Genomic DNA, 14,177 nt, shown 5'->3' on the forward strand with positions numbered 1-14,177 from the left:
TTGACGGGGACAGAGAACTCTTTTCTTTGTTCACCTTCCATCCGTGAGATCTGAGAAAGGCTAGGACGATGTCCGTATGAGCCTTTGCTTTTGACAGAGACGACGCTTGAATCAGGATGTCGTCCAAGTAAGGTACTACTGCAATGCCCCTTGGTCTTAGAACCGCTAGAAGGGACCCTAGTACCTTTGTGAAAATTCTCGGAGCAGTGGCTAATCTGAATGGAAGTGCCACAAACTGGTAATGCTTGTCCAGAAAAGCGAACCTTAGGAACTGATGATGTTCCTTGTGGATAGGAATATGTAGGTACGCATCCTTTAAATCCACGGTGGTCATAAATTGACCTTCCTGGATGGTGGGAAGAATCGTTCGAATGGTTTCCATTTTGAACGATGGAACCCTGAGAAATTTGTTTAGGATCTTGAGATCTAAAATTGGTCTGAATGTTTCCTCTTTTTTGGGAACTATGAACAGGTTGGAATAAAAACCCATCCCTTGTTCTCTTATTGGAACTGGATGAATCACTCCCATCTTTAACAGGTCTTCTACACAATGTAAGAATGCCTGTCTTTTTATTTGGTTTGAAGATAATTGAGACCTGTGGAACCTTCCCCTTGGGGGTAGTTCCTTGAATTCCAGGAGATAACCTTGAGAAACTATTTCTAGCGCCCAAGGATCCTGAACATCTCTTGCCCAAGCCTGAGCAAAGAGAGAAAGTCTACCCCCCACCAGATCCGGTCCCGGATCGGGGGCCATCCCTTCATGCTGTTTTGGTAGCAGTGGTAGGCTTCTTGGCCTGCTTACCCTTGTTCCAGCCTTGCATCGGTCTCCAGGCTGGTTTGGGTTGTGAAGTATTACCCTCTTGCTTAGAGGATGTAGAGTTAGAGGCTGGTCCGTTTCTGCGAAAGGGACGAAAATTAGGCTTATTTTTAGCCTTAAAAGACCTATCCTGAGGGAGGGCGTGGCCCCTTCCCCCGGTGATGTCTGAAATAATCTCTTTCAAATCAGGCCCAAATAGTGTTTTACCCTTGAAAGGGATGTTAAGCAATTTTGTCTTGGAAGACACATCTGCTGACCAAGACTTTAGCCAAAGCGCTCTGCGCGCCACGATAGCAAACCCTGAATTTTTCGCCGCTAATCTTTATTGAGCGACTTTTCTAGTTCCTCGAACCAGAAACACGCTGCCGTAGTGACAGGAACAATGCATGAAATTGGTTGTAGAAGGTAACCTTGCTGAACAAACATCTTTTTTAGCAAACCCTCTAATTTTTTATCCATAGGATCTTTGAAAGCACAACTATCTTCGATAGGAATAGTAGTGCGTTTGTTTAGAGTAGAAACCGCCCCCTCGACCTTGGGGACTGTCTGCCATAAGTCCTTTCTGGGGTCGACTATAGGAAATAATTTCTTAAATATAGGGGGGGGAACAAAAGGTATGCCGGGCCTTTCCCACTCCTTATTTACTATGTCCGCCACCCGCTTGGGTATAGGAAAGGCGTCGGGGGGCACCGGAACCTCTAGGAACTTGTCCATCTTACATAATTTCTCTGGAATGACCAAATTGTCACAATCATCCAGAGTAGATAATACCTCCTTAAGCAGTGCGCGGAGATGTTCTAATTTAAATTTAAATGTTACAACATCGTGTTCAGCCTGTTGAGAAATTTTTCCTGAATCTGAAATTTCTCCCTCAGACAAAACCTCCCTCCTGGCCCCTTCAGATTGGTGTGAGGGTATGTCAGAACAGTTATCATCAGCGTCCTCTTGCTCTTCAGTGTTTAAAACAGAGCAATCGCGCTTTCTCTGATAAGTAGGCATTTTGGATAAAATGTTTGCTATAGAGTTATCCATTACAGCCGTTAATTGTTGCATGGTAATAAGAATTGGCGCACTAGATGTACTAGGGGCCTCTTGTGTGGGCAAAACTGGTGTAGACACAGAAGGGGATGATGTAGTATCATGCTTACTCCCCTCATTTGAGGAATCATCTTGGGCAATATCATTATCTGTGGCATCATTGTCCCTACTTTGTTTGGACACTATGGCACAATTATCACATAAATTTAAATGGGGAGAAACCTTGGTTTTCATACATATAGAACATAGCTTATCTGATGGTACAGACATGTTAAACAGGCTTAAACTTGTCAACAAAGCACAAAAACGTTTTAAAATAAAACCGTTACTGTCACTTTAAATTTCAAACTGAACACACTTTATTACTGAATATGTGAAAAAGTATGAAGGAATTGTTCAAAATTCACCAAAATTTCACCACAGTGTCTTAAAGTCTTAAAAGTATTGCACACCAAATTTCAAAGCTTTAACCCTTAAATTAACGGAACCGGAGCCGTTTTTACATTTAACCCCTATACAGTCCCAGCTATCTGCTTTGCTGAGACCCAACCAAGCCCAGAGGGGAATACGATACCAAATGACGCCTTCTATAAGCTTTTTCAGTGGTTCTTAGATCCTCACACATGCATCTGCATGCCTTGCTCTCCAAAAACAACTGCGCATTAGTGGCGCGAAAATGAGGCTCTGTCTATAACTAGAAAAGGCCCCCATCTGAAAAAGGTGTCCAATACAGTGCCTGCCGTTTTTCTAAACAATCCCCAAGATTATAATAACTATTAAGAGTTAGAATCTGCAAATTATGCTTAGCAAAGTAATCGTTTTAGCCCAGAAAAATGTCTACCAGTTTTTTAAGCCCTTATGAAGCCCTTTATTCTTTTACTTAATCTAAGAAAATGGCTTACCGGTCCCCATAAGGGGAAATGACAGCCTTCCAGCATTACATAGTCTTGTTAGAAATATGGCCAGTCATACCTCAAGCAGAAAAGTCTGCCAACTGTTTCCCCCAACTGAAGTTACTTCATCTCAACAGTCCTGTGTGGAAACAGCAATCGATTTTAGTAACGTCTGCTAAAATCATCTTCCTCTTACAAACAGAAATCTTCATCTCTTTTCTGTTTCAGAGTAAATAGTACATACCAGCACTATTTTAAAATAACAAACACTTGATTGAAGAATAAAAACTACATTTAAACACCAAAAAACTCTTAACCATCTCCGTGGAGATGTTGCCTGTGCAACAGCAAAGAGAATGACTGGGGTAGGCGGAGCCTAGGAGGGATCATGTGACCAGCTTTGCTGGGACTCTTTGCCATTTCCTGTTGGGGAAGAGAATATCCCACAAGTAAGGATGACGCCGTGGACCGGACACACCTATGTTGGAGAAAAGCGGGCCTCCCACCAATAGATATTGTGATTAAAATGACTTTGTTTCCAGACAAAGAAAAGATCCTCCAGGCGGCTAGGAAACAACCCACCTTCAAGTTCCAAGGCAATGTGATCCAATTTTATCAGGACCTGAGCCTTAGGACCCTGCAGAGGCGTGGTGCTCTGCGTCCCCTTACCTCTCTGCTGAGGAAAAATCAGATACAATATAGATGGGGTTTTCCCTTCGCATTAATTATAACAAAAGACACTCAAGTTATAACTATTAAGGAACCAGAAGATATCCCCGAAGTATGTGAGGCATTGGGTTTAGAGACCCCTCCACTACCTGAGAGAGAAACAACTTTGGCACCTAGGCCGACATCCACACGTACAGTGGACCAATCAAAGTGGCACAAAGCAAAACACAAGAGGATGAAGACAAGGGAACCCAGAGATAAAGAACTTTAATTACAACATTCTTTTTAAACCTCTGGAAAGCTGAGGTTATAATCCGTGTGTACTGGTCTTCAAAGCTGAGGCATCTTTGAGGAAGAAAATGATGAAACAGAGTGACTCAGGCTTTGTATACTCCATTAGTGACAGTTTAGAGTAATAGGTTGATTGTCACTCAAACATGTAGCCTGAATATCATAGGCAAGGCTTAAGTTTACATTACTGTCTTGTTTACATGATTGATATATGTCTAATACTTTCTAGTGTTTTCCTTTTCTTATACTAGGATAATGTTGATATGTCTAGATGGGCCCTCCCAGCCCTCCCTCTAATAAAGGGATTAACAGGGACAATGCAAAAGTTAACCAGTTATTTTTTTCAAAGGTTCACCCCCAAAGATGGGGATCAAGTTTTGGTTTGGTTCCCACTAGTGGGACATGTTCTCCCCCCCCCAAATGTTGTTCTTTTTTTTCTTTTCAGAGATGTCTCGGTGGCACACCCCTGTAGAACCCAGGCTTCAAAGGATGGCAATACATCAGATACGACCTTTCATCTGAAGGTAACAACTGACACACATCACACGCTCAGAGCGAGGATAGGAGATAGAGAACATAATTATGCCTACTAGCATACACGTAGTCTCACATAATGTCAGAGGACTCAACACTGTTACCAAAAGGAGGGTAGCTATGTCCCAATACACACGTCCAAATGCCAATATCCTGTTCCTTCAGGAGACACATTTCCTTAAAACTAACGTTCCAAAATATTGGGCAAAACATTTCAGCACACACTATCATGCTACAGCAGATACGAAAAAAGGGGAGTTTCAATCCTTATACATTCCGCCATTAAATTCATGATGGAAAGCACTTTAGCGGATCCGGAGGGTCGATACCTAATAGTTAGAGGGCGGATGCTGGACACTGAAGTTATCTTATGTAATATTTATGCCCCCAATGAAAATAAGCATGATTTTTTTAGAGGCATTTCCCTTCTCCTAACTCAATGGTCCCAAACTAAAATTATACTAGCAGGAGGAAATCGATACAAGAGTCTCTAGCATCACATTCCATGATTGACTCATGGCACACGCTATATGGGGTGACGAACGACACCACGTTTTATTCCACGGCACATAAAACCTACACGCGGCTGGATTACATTTACGTTAGTCAAGCTCTCAACCCGTTGCTGCAGAGTTCATCCATACACGCATGTGTGTGGTCAGACCACTCGATTCTATCACTAGAGTTGAGTGGGATACAAGATATTAAAAGACAAAGGTCATGGACTTTCGATCCATTCCTTATGAAAGACCCACAAAGACACAATAGGAGTCACTGAGGGAGTACTGGGGGATAAATGTGCATACTACAACCAACCCTATAAACACATGGGCAGCACATAAAGTGGTAATCAGAGGTCAGCTTTTACAAGAGAAAGCCAAGTTAAATCGTCAAAATAGACACTTATTAGACCAGTTGCAGGGAGAGATAGAAAAATTAGAGAGACAACACAAACTAACAGGGAGGGGATCGATATTACAGACTCTTCAAACTAAGAAAACCATGTTAGCAAAAATATTAAACTCTCATGCTGCAAGAGCAATTCAAAAATTGAAAGCTCACTATTTCATCTATGCTAACAAGCCTGATAAATATATGGCACACAAAATTAGGGAGAGAGGCAAGGCCTCCTTTATCCCTCAGATAGAAACAGAACAAGGGACCCTGACATCTGACCCACAAACCATAGTGGACACATTCGCTACTTTCTACAGCAAACTGTATGACGGCCAAAAAGTTTCCCATAGTTTAGAGACAGAAAAACGTACGGAGGAATTCCTTGATAGTTGCCCACTGAAAGTACTTACTAAAGATCAAATTGATAGTCTTAATGCCCCAATCACTACCCTGGAGGTGGTGAAAGCAGTAAAAGGCCTTAAACCTGGTAAGGCAGCAAGCCCAGACAGTTTTTCGGGTGAATACTATAAATTGTTTCGTGACACCTTAATCCCACATATGACCAAATTCTGCAACCACATCCTAGAGGGGAATTCTATTCCGTGTGAGCTGCAGCTAGCCAAAATAGTGGTGATCCCTAAACCCGATAGAGACCATAAACGATGTAAAAACTACCGCCCAATCTCATTGATAAATCAAGACTTGAAACTTTTTACTAAAGTATTAGCAAATCGACTGAAGGAGATCCTCCCTGGTTTGGTTCACCTGGACCAGGTGGGATTTATCAAGGATAGGGAAGCCCCAGATAACATACGCCGAATTACTAATATTATTTACCACTTAGAAAGACAGGGGACGCCTTCTCTGCTATTATCACTAGATGCGGAGAAGGCGTTCGACAGAATTGACTGGGAGTACATGACCAAGGTTTTACAGAGGATGGGGTTTGAGGGTGCCTTTATGACAGCTATTCGAGCAATCTACTTGCGGCCCCAAGCTCAGGTGACGGCGGGGGGCTATAGGTCGGCAACCTTCCCCATACTTAATGGCACGAGGCAGGGGTGCCCACTGTCACCCTTATTATTTGCACTCTGCATTGAACCATTGGCAGCGAGAATAAGAACACACCCAGACATAGAGGGAGTTAAGATAGCACAGTCAGAATACAAATTGGCCCTATTCGCAGATGATATTTTATTAACAATCACAAAACCTCTCATATCATTACCCAATCTATATGAGGTGTTGGCATCTTTCTCGAGCATCTCAGGCTACAAAATTAACTCAGATAAATGTGAGGTTCTCCCCATTGCCATCCCCCATCAGACTCAGAAATTATTAGAGCTAAACTTTGACTTTAGATGGGTCAAGCATACACTTAAATACTTGGGGATTAATCTTCCACAACAGATACAACACCTATACAAATACAATTACCCACCTTTATTCTAAAGAATCAGACAAGATATCGCAAAATGGCAAAACTACAACTTCTCTTGGCTGGGAAGACTGGCGGCAATTAAAATGACCATTTTACCCCGATAACTGTATTTATTTAGGGCACTACCAATAAAGATTGTCACTGCAGATATAGAAAAGCTTCAGACAGATATCTCAGCCTTCATTAGAGGGACAAAATTAGCAAGGATTTCTAAGTACTTAGTACATAGACATAGATCAATAGGAGGGATCGGAGGCCCCAATTTGATGGACTATTATAGAGCAGCTAGGACAACACAAGACGCTATGATACTGAAGAGGGAGGGTGAAGCCATTTAGAGGGGAGGGGATACCCAGATTCCATTTTGTGGAACATACAACAGAGTAAGACTGAGGACCACTGCTCAGAAACGCACACAAAAGACCTAAGCCTATGGTCAAAAATAAGGAAAAGAGAGGACATAATTCCTAAAAACTCCTTGCTGATGCCAATTAGATACCTCTTACAGGGGGACACACATAAACATCTTAAGAAATGGGAAAACAAAGGCCTTTATAGAGTGGCAGACTTCTTAGAGAAGGGTATGATGTTACCCTTTTCTCAACTACAAGAGAAGATTGCACCTTCGAAGCTACACTGGTTTATATATTTACAATTACAATCCTCTCTTCAAGAATTTCTCAAAAAGGCACCAGGTAAGGTGGCCACAACATTAGAAGTCTCCAGCATGAGCCCACATAGACCCAAACACTAAATATCCAGACTATATAGAGCAATTCAATCCCCCCGAACCGCGTCAAAAACACACATAATGCTAGCATGGGAACGAGAATTGGACCTAGTAAAAGATAAACAGGAGTGGGAACTGATATTCCAATCGGGAGACAAGGGCCTACTAAGCGTCGACTTAAAGGAAAACACACTGAAAACAGCCTTTAGATGGTACCTAACCCCAGTTAGGTCCGCACACATTAGTCCCCAGGGAAGCAGCCTGTGTTACAGGGGCTGTGGACAGAGAGGCACATATAAACACATGTGGTGGGATTGTGGGGTGGTTGCAGGAGGTGTGGAGGAGGCTATCGGCATTTATAGGTCAGCTGATAGACGAGGAGTTTACTCTCAACATACAGCAGGCATTACTGCATGAACCCATAGAAAGTTACCATAGGCACCTAAATACTTTCATTAGAATTCTCTGCACAGTTACCAGAATCTGTATAGCGAAATACTGGAAGATAGGAGCTCCAACATGGCTGGAGATATATAATAAAATACATTTCACATACACTATGTATGAAGAAGCAGCAGGAATTCTAAACAATAGGGAAACATTACAAAAGGTATGGTTCTACTGGATAGGTAAGCAGGAACAAACATCTACAGTCCAAATTTAACATGAGCCGATGTTGGGTTGTCGGGGGTGCGCCGTAAGAAGAGGCATCTCTACTTTTCAGGTATTGTACTATTTACAAATTGAGACACTGCTCTGCATGAGAAGGGGAGAGCAGTTGGTTTATTTATCGTTACTCTTTTGAAGTTTCACTTTTTTCTGTTAAGATCAAATTATTACTCATTTCCCAACTACGGGCTTTGGATCTACAATTAGGTATGCACATAGGAGCACTGATTTTTTATATGATTTGAATACCTGTATCTCAGAAAGGATGAGTACGTAATGATAAAGATAACTTTTCTTTTCTTTTTTATGTATTTTGTAAAAATTCTTTCAATAAAAACTATTTTAAATAAAAAGTTAATCAAAGCACTTGTAAGTGTAATTGAAGGTAAATCACTGAGGGCTTTATCAAGATCTCGATAAAGCCAGTGTTGCTGGCGAAACATGTTGATATCTCTGTGAACACCAAGAAAGAAAAGCCTGCTTTTTTCCTGCGTACAGAAGTACTTAAGTGCAGGAGAATGAGAAACTACAAACAGAAAAGCTATCTTTCGCAAGTTACAGAAACAAAGGGATTGTGTAAAGTTTGGTGCTGTATTCAGAGCACTTCTACAAGGACCAGTGACAAGGTAACACAAAGGGAAATCACCTACCGGAACCCCTTGCCTGAGAGTCAAACTGAGGACACATAGGAACCGCCGGGAAGCCGTGAGTAATAACAGCTCACAAGGGAGGGTAAGAAAATCACCCCTAAACACTGTTTGGAACATTCCATTTTCACAAATTAAGCTCACTGAGGATACGAAGGGGTAACTGTGAAACCATAATTTATAATCAGTCTTGCATTTAAATTGTTTTAACTATTTGTTAGTTTTTGCTACATATTTGTAATTTTAAAGTTGATGAAATATAGATATAAAATATCGAATAGTGACAAATATTATTAATTGTGTTGAAGTAAAAGAATACATTCTATCTTTGAACAAAGTATAGAAAACTAGAGAGCAGATAAACCTTTTTATTGGTGTATGAAACAAATGTATATCTGAATTTTAGAAATTTTATGAATTGATCGATATAGTGTTGCAACACTTAGGGATTGTGATTTATTTTATCTTAGTATTATCATGTTTTTATTTTGAAAATAAATTGTAGAAGAATTTTCCACTTATCCTGTCAAAGGTCTAGTTTTTTTTCTACATATTTAGCTAACGACTTCCATACACACCTTTATCCCTTTTGCAGCGCCTAATCTCCATAACTTTTTTACTTTATACACCTTTCTATCTGGGAAGTAGATAGTAGGAGAATAAGGCAAGGGATATTAACTCTTAAGCGCTAGTTTATTTAATCCTCTTTTTGTTTTATATAACTCACTAAACAATTAACGTGTCAACAAATTAAACAGTATTAACAATTGAAAAAAAAAAAAGAAAAAAAAAAAAAGAAAGAACAATTGTCGGTCACTTTGAGAGCTGATTATGCGTGTCACTGTTAATGAGTATAGCTTTTATTAACAATATCGGTAAGGAGGAGGAGTATAGCTGACATTTCCTAAGGCATATCCATGTTTATTCACTGTAAATTTCTACCTGTTTGGAAAGTTTGACTCTGTATCTTTCTGTGTTAGACCATGATAGTGATCGTTGATCATTCCGCATTAACCAGTAAAACCAAATCTTATGATATGTCTCTCTTGTCCCTAGGATTAATGCTGCGGTTTCGTGGAGTTTATGAGTTAATCTGAACCTATCTAATATCTCTTGCCATGATGGTGTCCCTTCCTTCCAATGTCTGGCAATGCATATTCTTGTGTCTGTGCAGAGTATTCTAATAAAAGTATTGATGTGGTTATGGAAGTTCGAGATGGGTGTGTTTAAAAGTCCATGGGATATAGTCAGTGTGATTTGCTCGTTTAATAGTGTACTAAGGTAGATGGATAGGGTCGACCAAATCTGAGCGACTTCGTGGCACTCCCACCACATGTGTGTTCCTAATGTATTGCATCCTCTATAGCAATTTCTGTTTTTTGCTTCTGTAAAGTGGGACGCTTTTATTGGGGTTAGGTACCACCGGAATATGGTTTTAAAGCTATTTTCCCTTAAATTTGCATTAATGAAACCCCTGCAGGATGAGTAAAATAGGTCATGCCACTCCTGTAGATCCAATACAACACCTGTATCAGCCTCCCATTTGAGCATGATTGACGATTTTTCTACACTTGTCGAGGATTGTGGTGCTATGTACAATTGTGAGATAATGTGTCTGTTGACTATTTAAAGGGACATGAGACCCAAACATTTTCTTTCATGATTCAGATAGAGCATACAGTTTTAATCAACTTTCTAATTTACTTCTATTGTCAAATTTTCTTTGTTCTCTTGGTATCTTTTGTTGAAAAGTAGGGACAAAAGCTCAGGAGTCTGGAGCACTATATTAATATTGCAGCAGTTTTGCAAAAATGTTATCCATCTGCAAGAGCACTAGATTTCAGCACTATTTACTGGCATGTAGTGCTCCAGACTTACCTAGGTATCTCTTTAACAAAGAATACCTTGGAACAAAGCAATTTTTATAATAGAAGTAAACTGGGAAGATTGTTTAAAAGTATGTGATCTGTCTGAATCACAAAAGAAAATGTTTATGTTTCATATCCCTTTAAATTACTCTAATATAGTCTGTGTGCTGGGCAAAGTGGTCTGTTTTTTTCCTTCCTTCATATAATCATTTATATTGTGGGATCCTCTAATCTTCTAGACCACTGGTTTTCAAACCCTACCAGGCCACATTTTGAAGATATCTGAACCTGACCTGTTGGGGAGGCCTGAGGACAGGTTTGAAAACCAGTGTTCTAGATTAACCTCTGGGCTAACAGTAACTGTTCCTGTGCCCCACACCATGCAATTCGTCCCTAAAAAACTGTAACTATTAACTAAACCTCTAAACAACACATCACAATTGACCTAACACCACTGCACCTCCTCTTGCAAAATAAAAGGTTCCACTATCATGTAGGGTCGCCTTAGCAACCAAAGACCAAGCAGAAACCCAAGGGTCCCCATCAAAGAATTTAATTAATTTTACTCCAGTTTTCAGTGAGGTCCCCTTCAGCTTCTTCTGGTTAAATCAGGTGTTCCTGGAGAGATGATAACTTCCTCCAACAGTTCTGCGCTGACTTTATACATGTCCACCACTGACTTTATACATGTCCACCACTGACTTTATACATGTCCTCCACTGACTTTATACATGTCCTCCAGGCTCCAGCTAATGTGGTGCCTTTACAAAAACCTAAATACAAATGGCATTTCCAAAGGCATAACAACAGGCTGCAAGAAATTGTGGTTGTAATACCACTGCAGAATGGCAAGCTGTGATTATAGGGGTTTAGTTACATTTGCATTAGACAGTTAGTTACTGGCCCTGTGAAAAATAATTGCAACTGAATTGAAATCCCTGGAGTATTTTACACACAGCTTATAAAATGTTCTTTAGGAAATACTGAAATTAACATGTACTCAATATCATGTTTCTAAAACTTGTCAATTATGTAATTTCACATTTATTTAAAAATAAAAAAAAATCAGCAATATAGTGTTTGTTTTTTTGTCAATTTAAATACATACTTTGTTGTGTGGCTGTTACTCTAATACAAAAGATAGACCACTAATACATATTCATTTTTAATTTCTCTGTAATACAGTTACATAAAGCCAGGTAGAAAAAAGTGGTTTAACCTGTTTTGTCTAATTATCGGAGTAGGTATGACACACGTAAGAAGCCATCCAAATTCAGCCAGGGTATGCAGCAGCGGGCCATAATCAGTTTTTATTTCCGTTCCCTTAATAATTAAAAAAATAACAATAATCAGATAGAGAAATAAAAAAATGCACAACAGTATGTAAAATACAAACACATAAACTATTCAGATTTCATTCAAAAATTACTTTTGATACTTATTGTTTCAACTTTATAAATAGTAAAGTCTAAAAAAAATAAACAATTTGTGTTTTCTGGTTAAAATGAAGAAAACAGAGCTACAAATCCGTCACAAAATCATAATGTGTATTTACTGTTCTAAAATTACAGCTGCCTGCTATCCACTTGCACTGAGATGTATTTAAAGTATCCTGGCTTAAAACATGTATGGGAAAATGAAGGATCTGAGGTTTCCAAGGAAATGTCTTTGGTTTGTGAAATATGCTGGGCCAATTTGCTGGATGCAGATAAAAATAACATATTGTAATGACAGGCTATAAATTAATCAGTTTTATTAACACATTACTCCACAGTACTCCTGCTAAAGGTAGTTGTGGTAATCATTTGCTAATTATAATTAAATCCCACCTGATTTTTGTTTCATCAGCCTAATATTCATGCCATGTAAGCTATATAAAATACCATGTATCATGTGACAGCCATAAGCCAATCACAGACACAGATACATATACACTGTGAACCCTTGGACATGTTCAGTAGTAGCTGGTTCCCTAAGAAAAAGTGCATATAAAAACACTGGCCACAACTTCATAATAAACTGCATGCTCTATCTAACTTATCAATGTATATAACCATCAACTCAAAAAATATAAAACAGCACCAACATATGGCATTGTAATACAAAAATAGGTTGCAACAGTTTATTATTAATATAACTTTTTTTTTTTTATATGTGTTTATGTTGTTTGTTTTTTTTACAAACTCTTTTGCAATGACTAACATCTCCTGTGAATTACAGCACACAATAAGACACATAATTATACATTAAAGTAATTTTTCCTCGCAAACAAACTGATGCTGATGGAGTTAGTGATGGGCACTAGGACCCAGGCAGTGTTATCCTCTTCACTATAAAGCAATGTGTGCTCATCCCCAGAGGCGTAACTAGAAACTACAGGGCCCAGGTGCAAGAATTTAAGAAGGGTCCCCCCCACCCCGCCACCCCCCCCCCACCCCGCCACCCCCCCCTCAAAAAAAGTGAATTTGATATATATCATTTTTTATATATATAATTAAAAGACAGAAAAAAAATGTGAATCAGATTACATGTATGCAAAAGGAGGTACCCTGTGCCCACAGTCTGTGAGATGGTCTGACCCCTATTACTGTATATAGAGACACTGTTTAACCCACCAGTACTGTATATAGTGAGTCAGTGACACAGTCTGTAATCTGCCGGTGAGATGGCTGGCCTGACCCTACCCGCCCCAGTACTTTATACAGTGACCACAGTAGTCTGTGACATGGTCCAGACCCCCCCCCGTACTGTATATAGTTGTACTGTATAGACTGACACTGTTCACCCCCCGCCCCCCCCCCCATGCTGTAGTAACAAGGTCTGTAATTTGCTGGTTCCACAAACATACACACATACATGTATAAATACACACACAGTCACATACATACACACATACGCACACACAAATACACACATAAACACCAATGGGTAAAACAGAAACACTAACCCCTGTATTTTTATTTATTTTTAAAGCTGGGCCCCCACCCTTGGGGGCCCAGTCGCAATTGCGACCTCTGCACCACCTGTAGTTTCGCCCCTGCTCATCCCTCTCTATAGCAAAGTGGTAAAGAAATGCAGTGGTGTTTGATTTGATGTAATGACAGCCACAGAGGAAGTCCTCTTTTTCTTGGAATTATAGCAAACGTGTTTAATCTATAGTGGAATACTGTACAACTAGATTAGCAATTGTTAGTAAAAGTACATTGTTGTGAAGTGTAGTAACGATGTAGTCTACAAGAGAAAGATCACTGGATTATACCGACCTAGGTTCTGGATTTAAAAAGACATTAAACACAAATTATTTCACACTGTAATCAGTTTATAGGTGCCGTATATGTTACATGTTTACATGACCACCAAGTGTGCCATATTTCAATGAGACCCCTGAAACCACAAACTCTTTATACCAGCAGTGGCCATACTGATTGTTCCATTAGCCAAAATTTGTGCCCACTCCAGTGAAAGAAAACCTGATTGGTCAGTGAGAGGAGATGGGTTATGCAGCACATGAACTTGTAACTTAAAGGGCCATAATAGTCGAAAAAATGACATATTCTATTTTATTTAAGTATCAACCCTACACTACTTTGTGTTTAACCCCTGCAAAGGGGTTAAACACACAGTCGAAGTGCTGCTTGGGATCCACAGAGCACTGCTGATCCAATCAGCAGAGCTAGTTGAAC

General features: G+C 39.7%; 1 protein-coding gene across 1 annotated transcript in view; it reads right to left on the reverse strand.

The window, feature by feature from the left end:
- The window catches only part of RFTN2 (raftlin family member 2), a 198,903-nt gene that overhangs the window by 29,034 nt on the left and 155,692 nt on the right, over window positions 1-14,177 (reverse strand). Inside the window, exon 8 of the mRNA XM_053698565.1 lies at window positions 11,714-11,817. Coding sequence (XP_053554540.1) covers window positions 11,714-11,817 — 104 coding nt within the window. The remainder of the gene's footprint in view (window positions 1-11,713; window positions 11,818-14,177) is intronic.

The sequence above is a fragment of the Bombina bombina genome, chromosome 1, assembly GCF_027579735.1.
Source record: "Bombina bombina isolate aBomBom1 chromosome 1, aBomBom1.pri, whole genome shotgun sequence".
Lineage (NCBI taxonomy): Eukaryota > Metazoa > Chordata > Amphibia > Anura > Bombinatoridae > Bombina > Bombina bombina.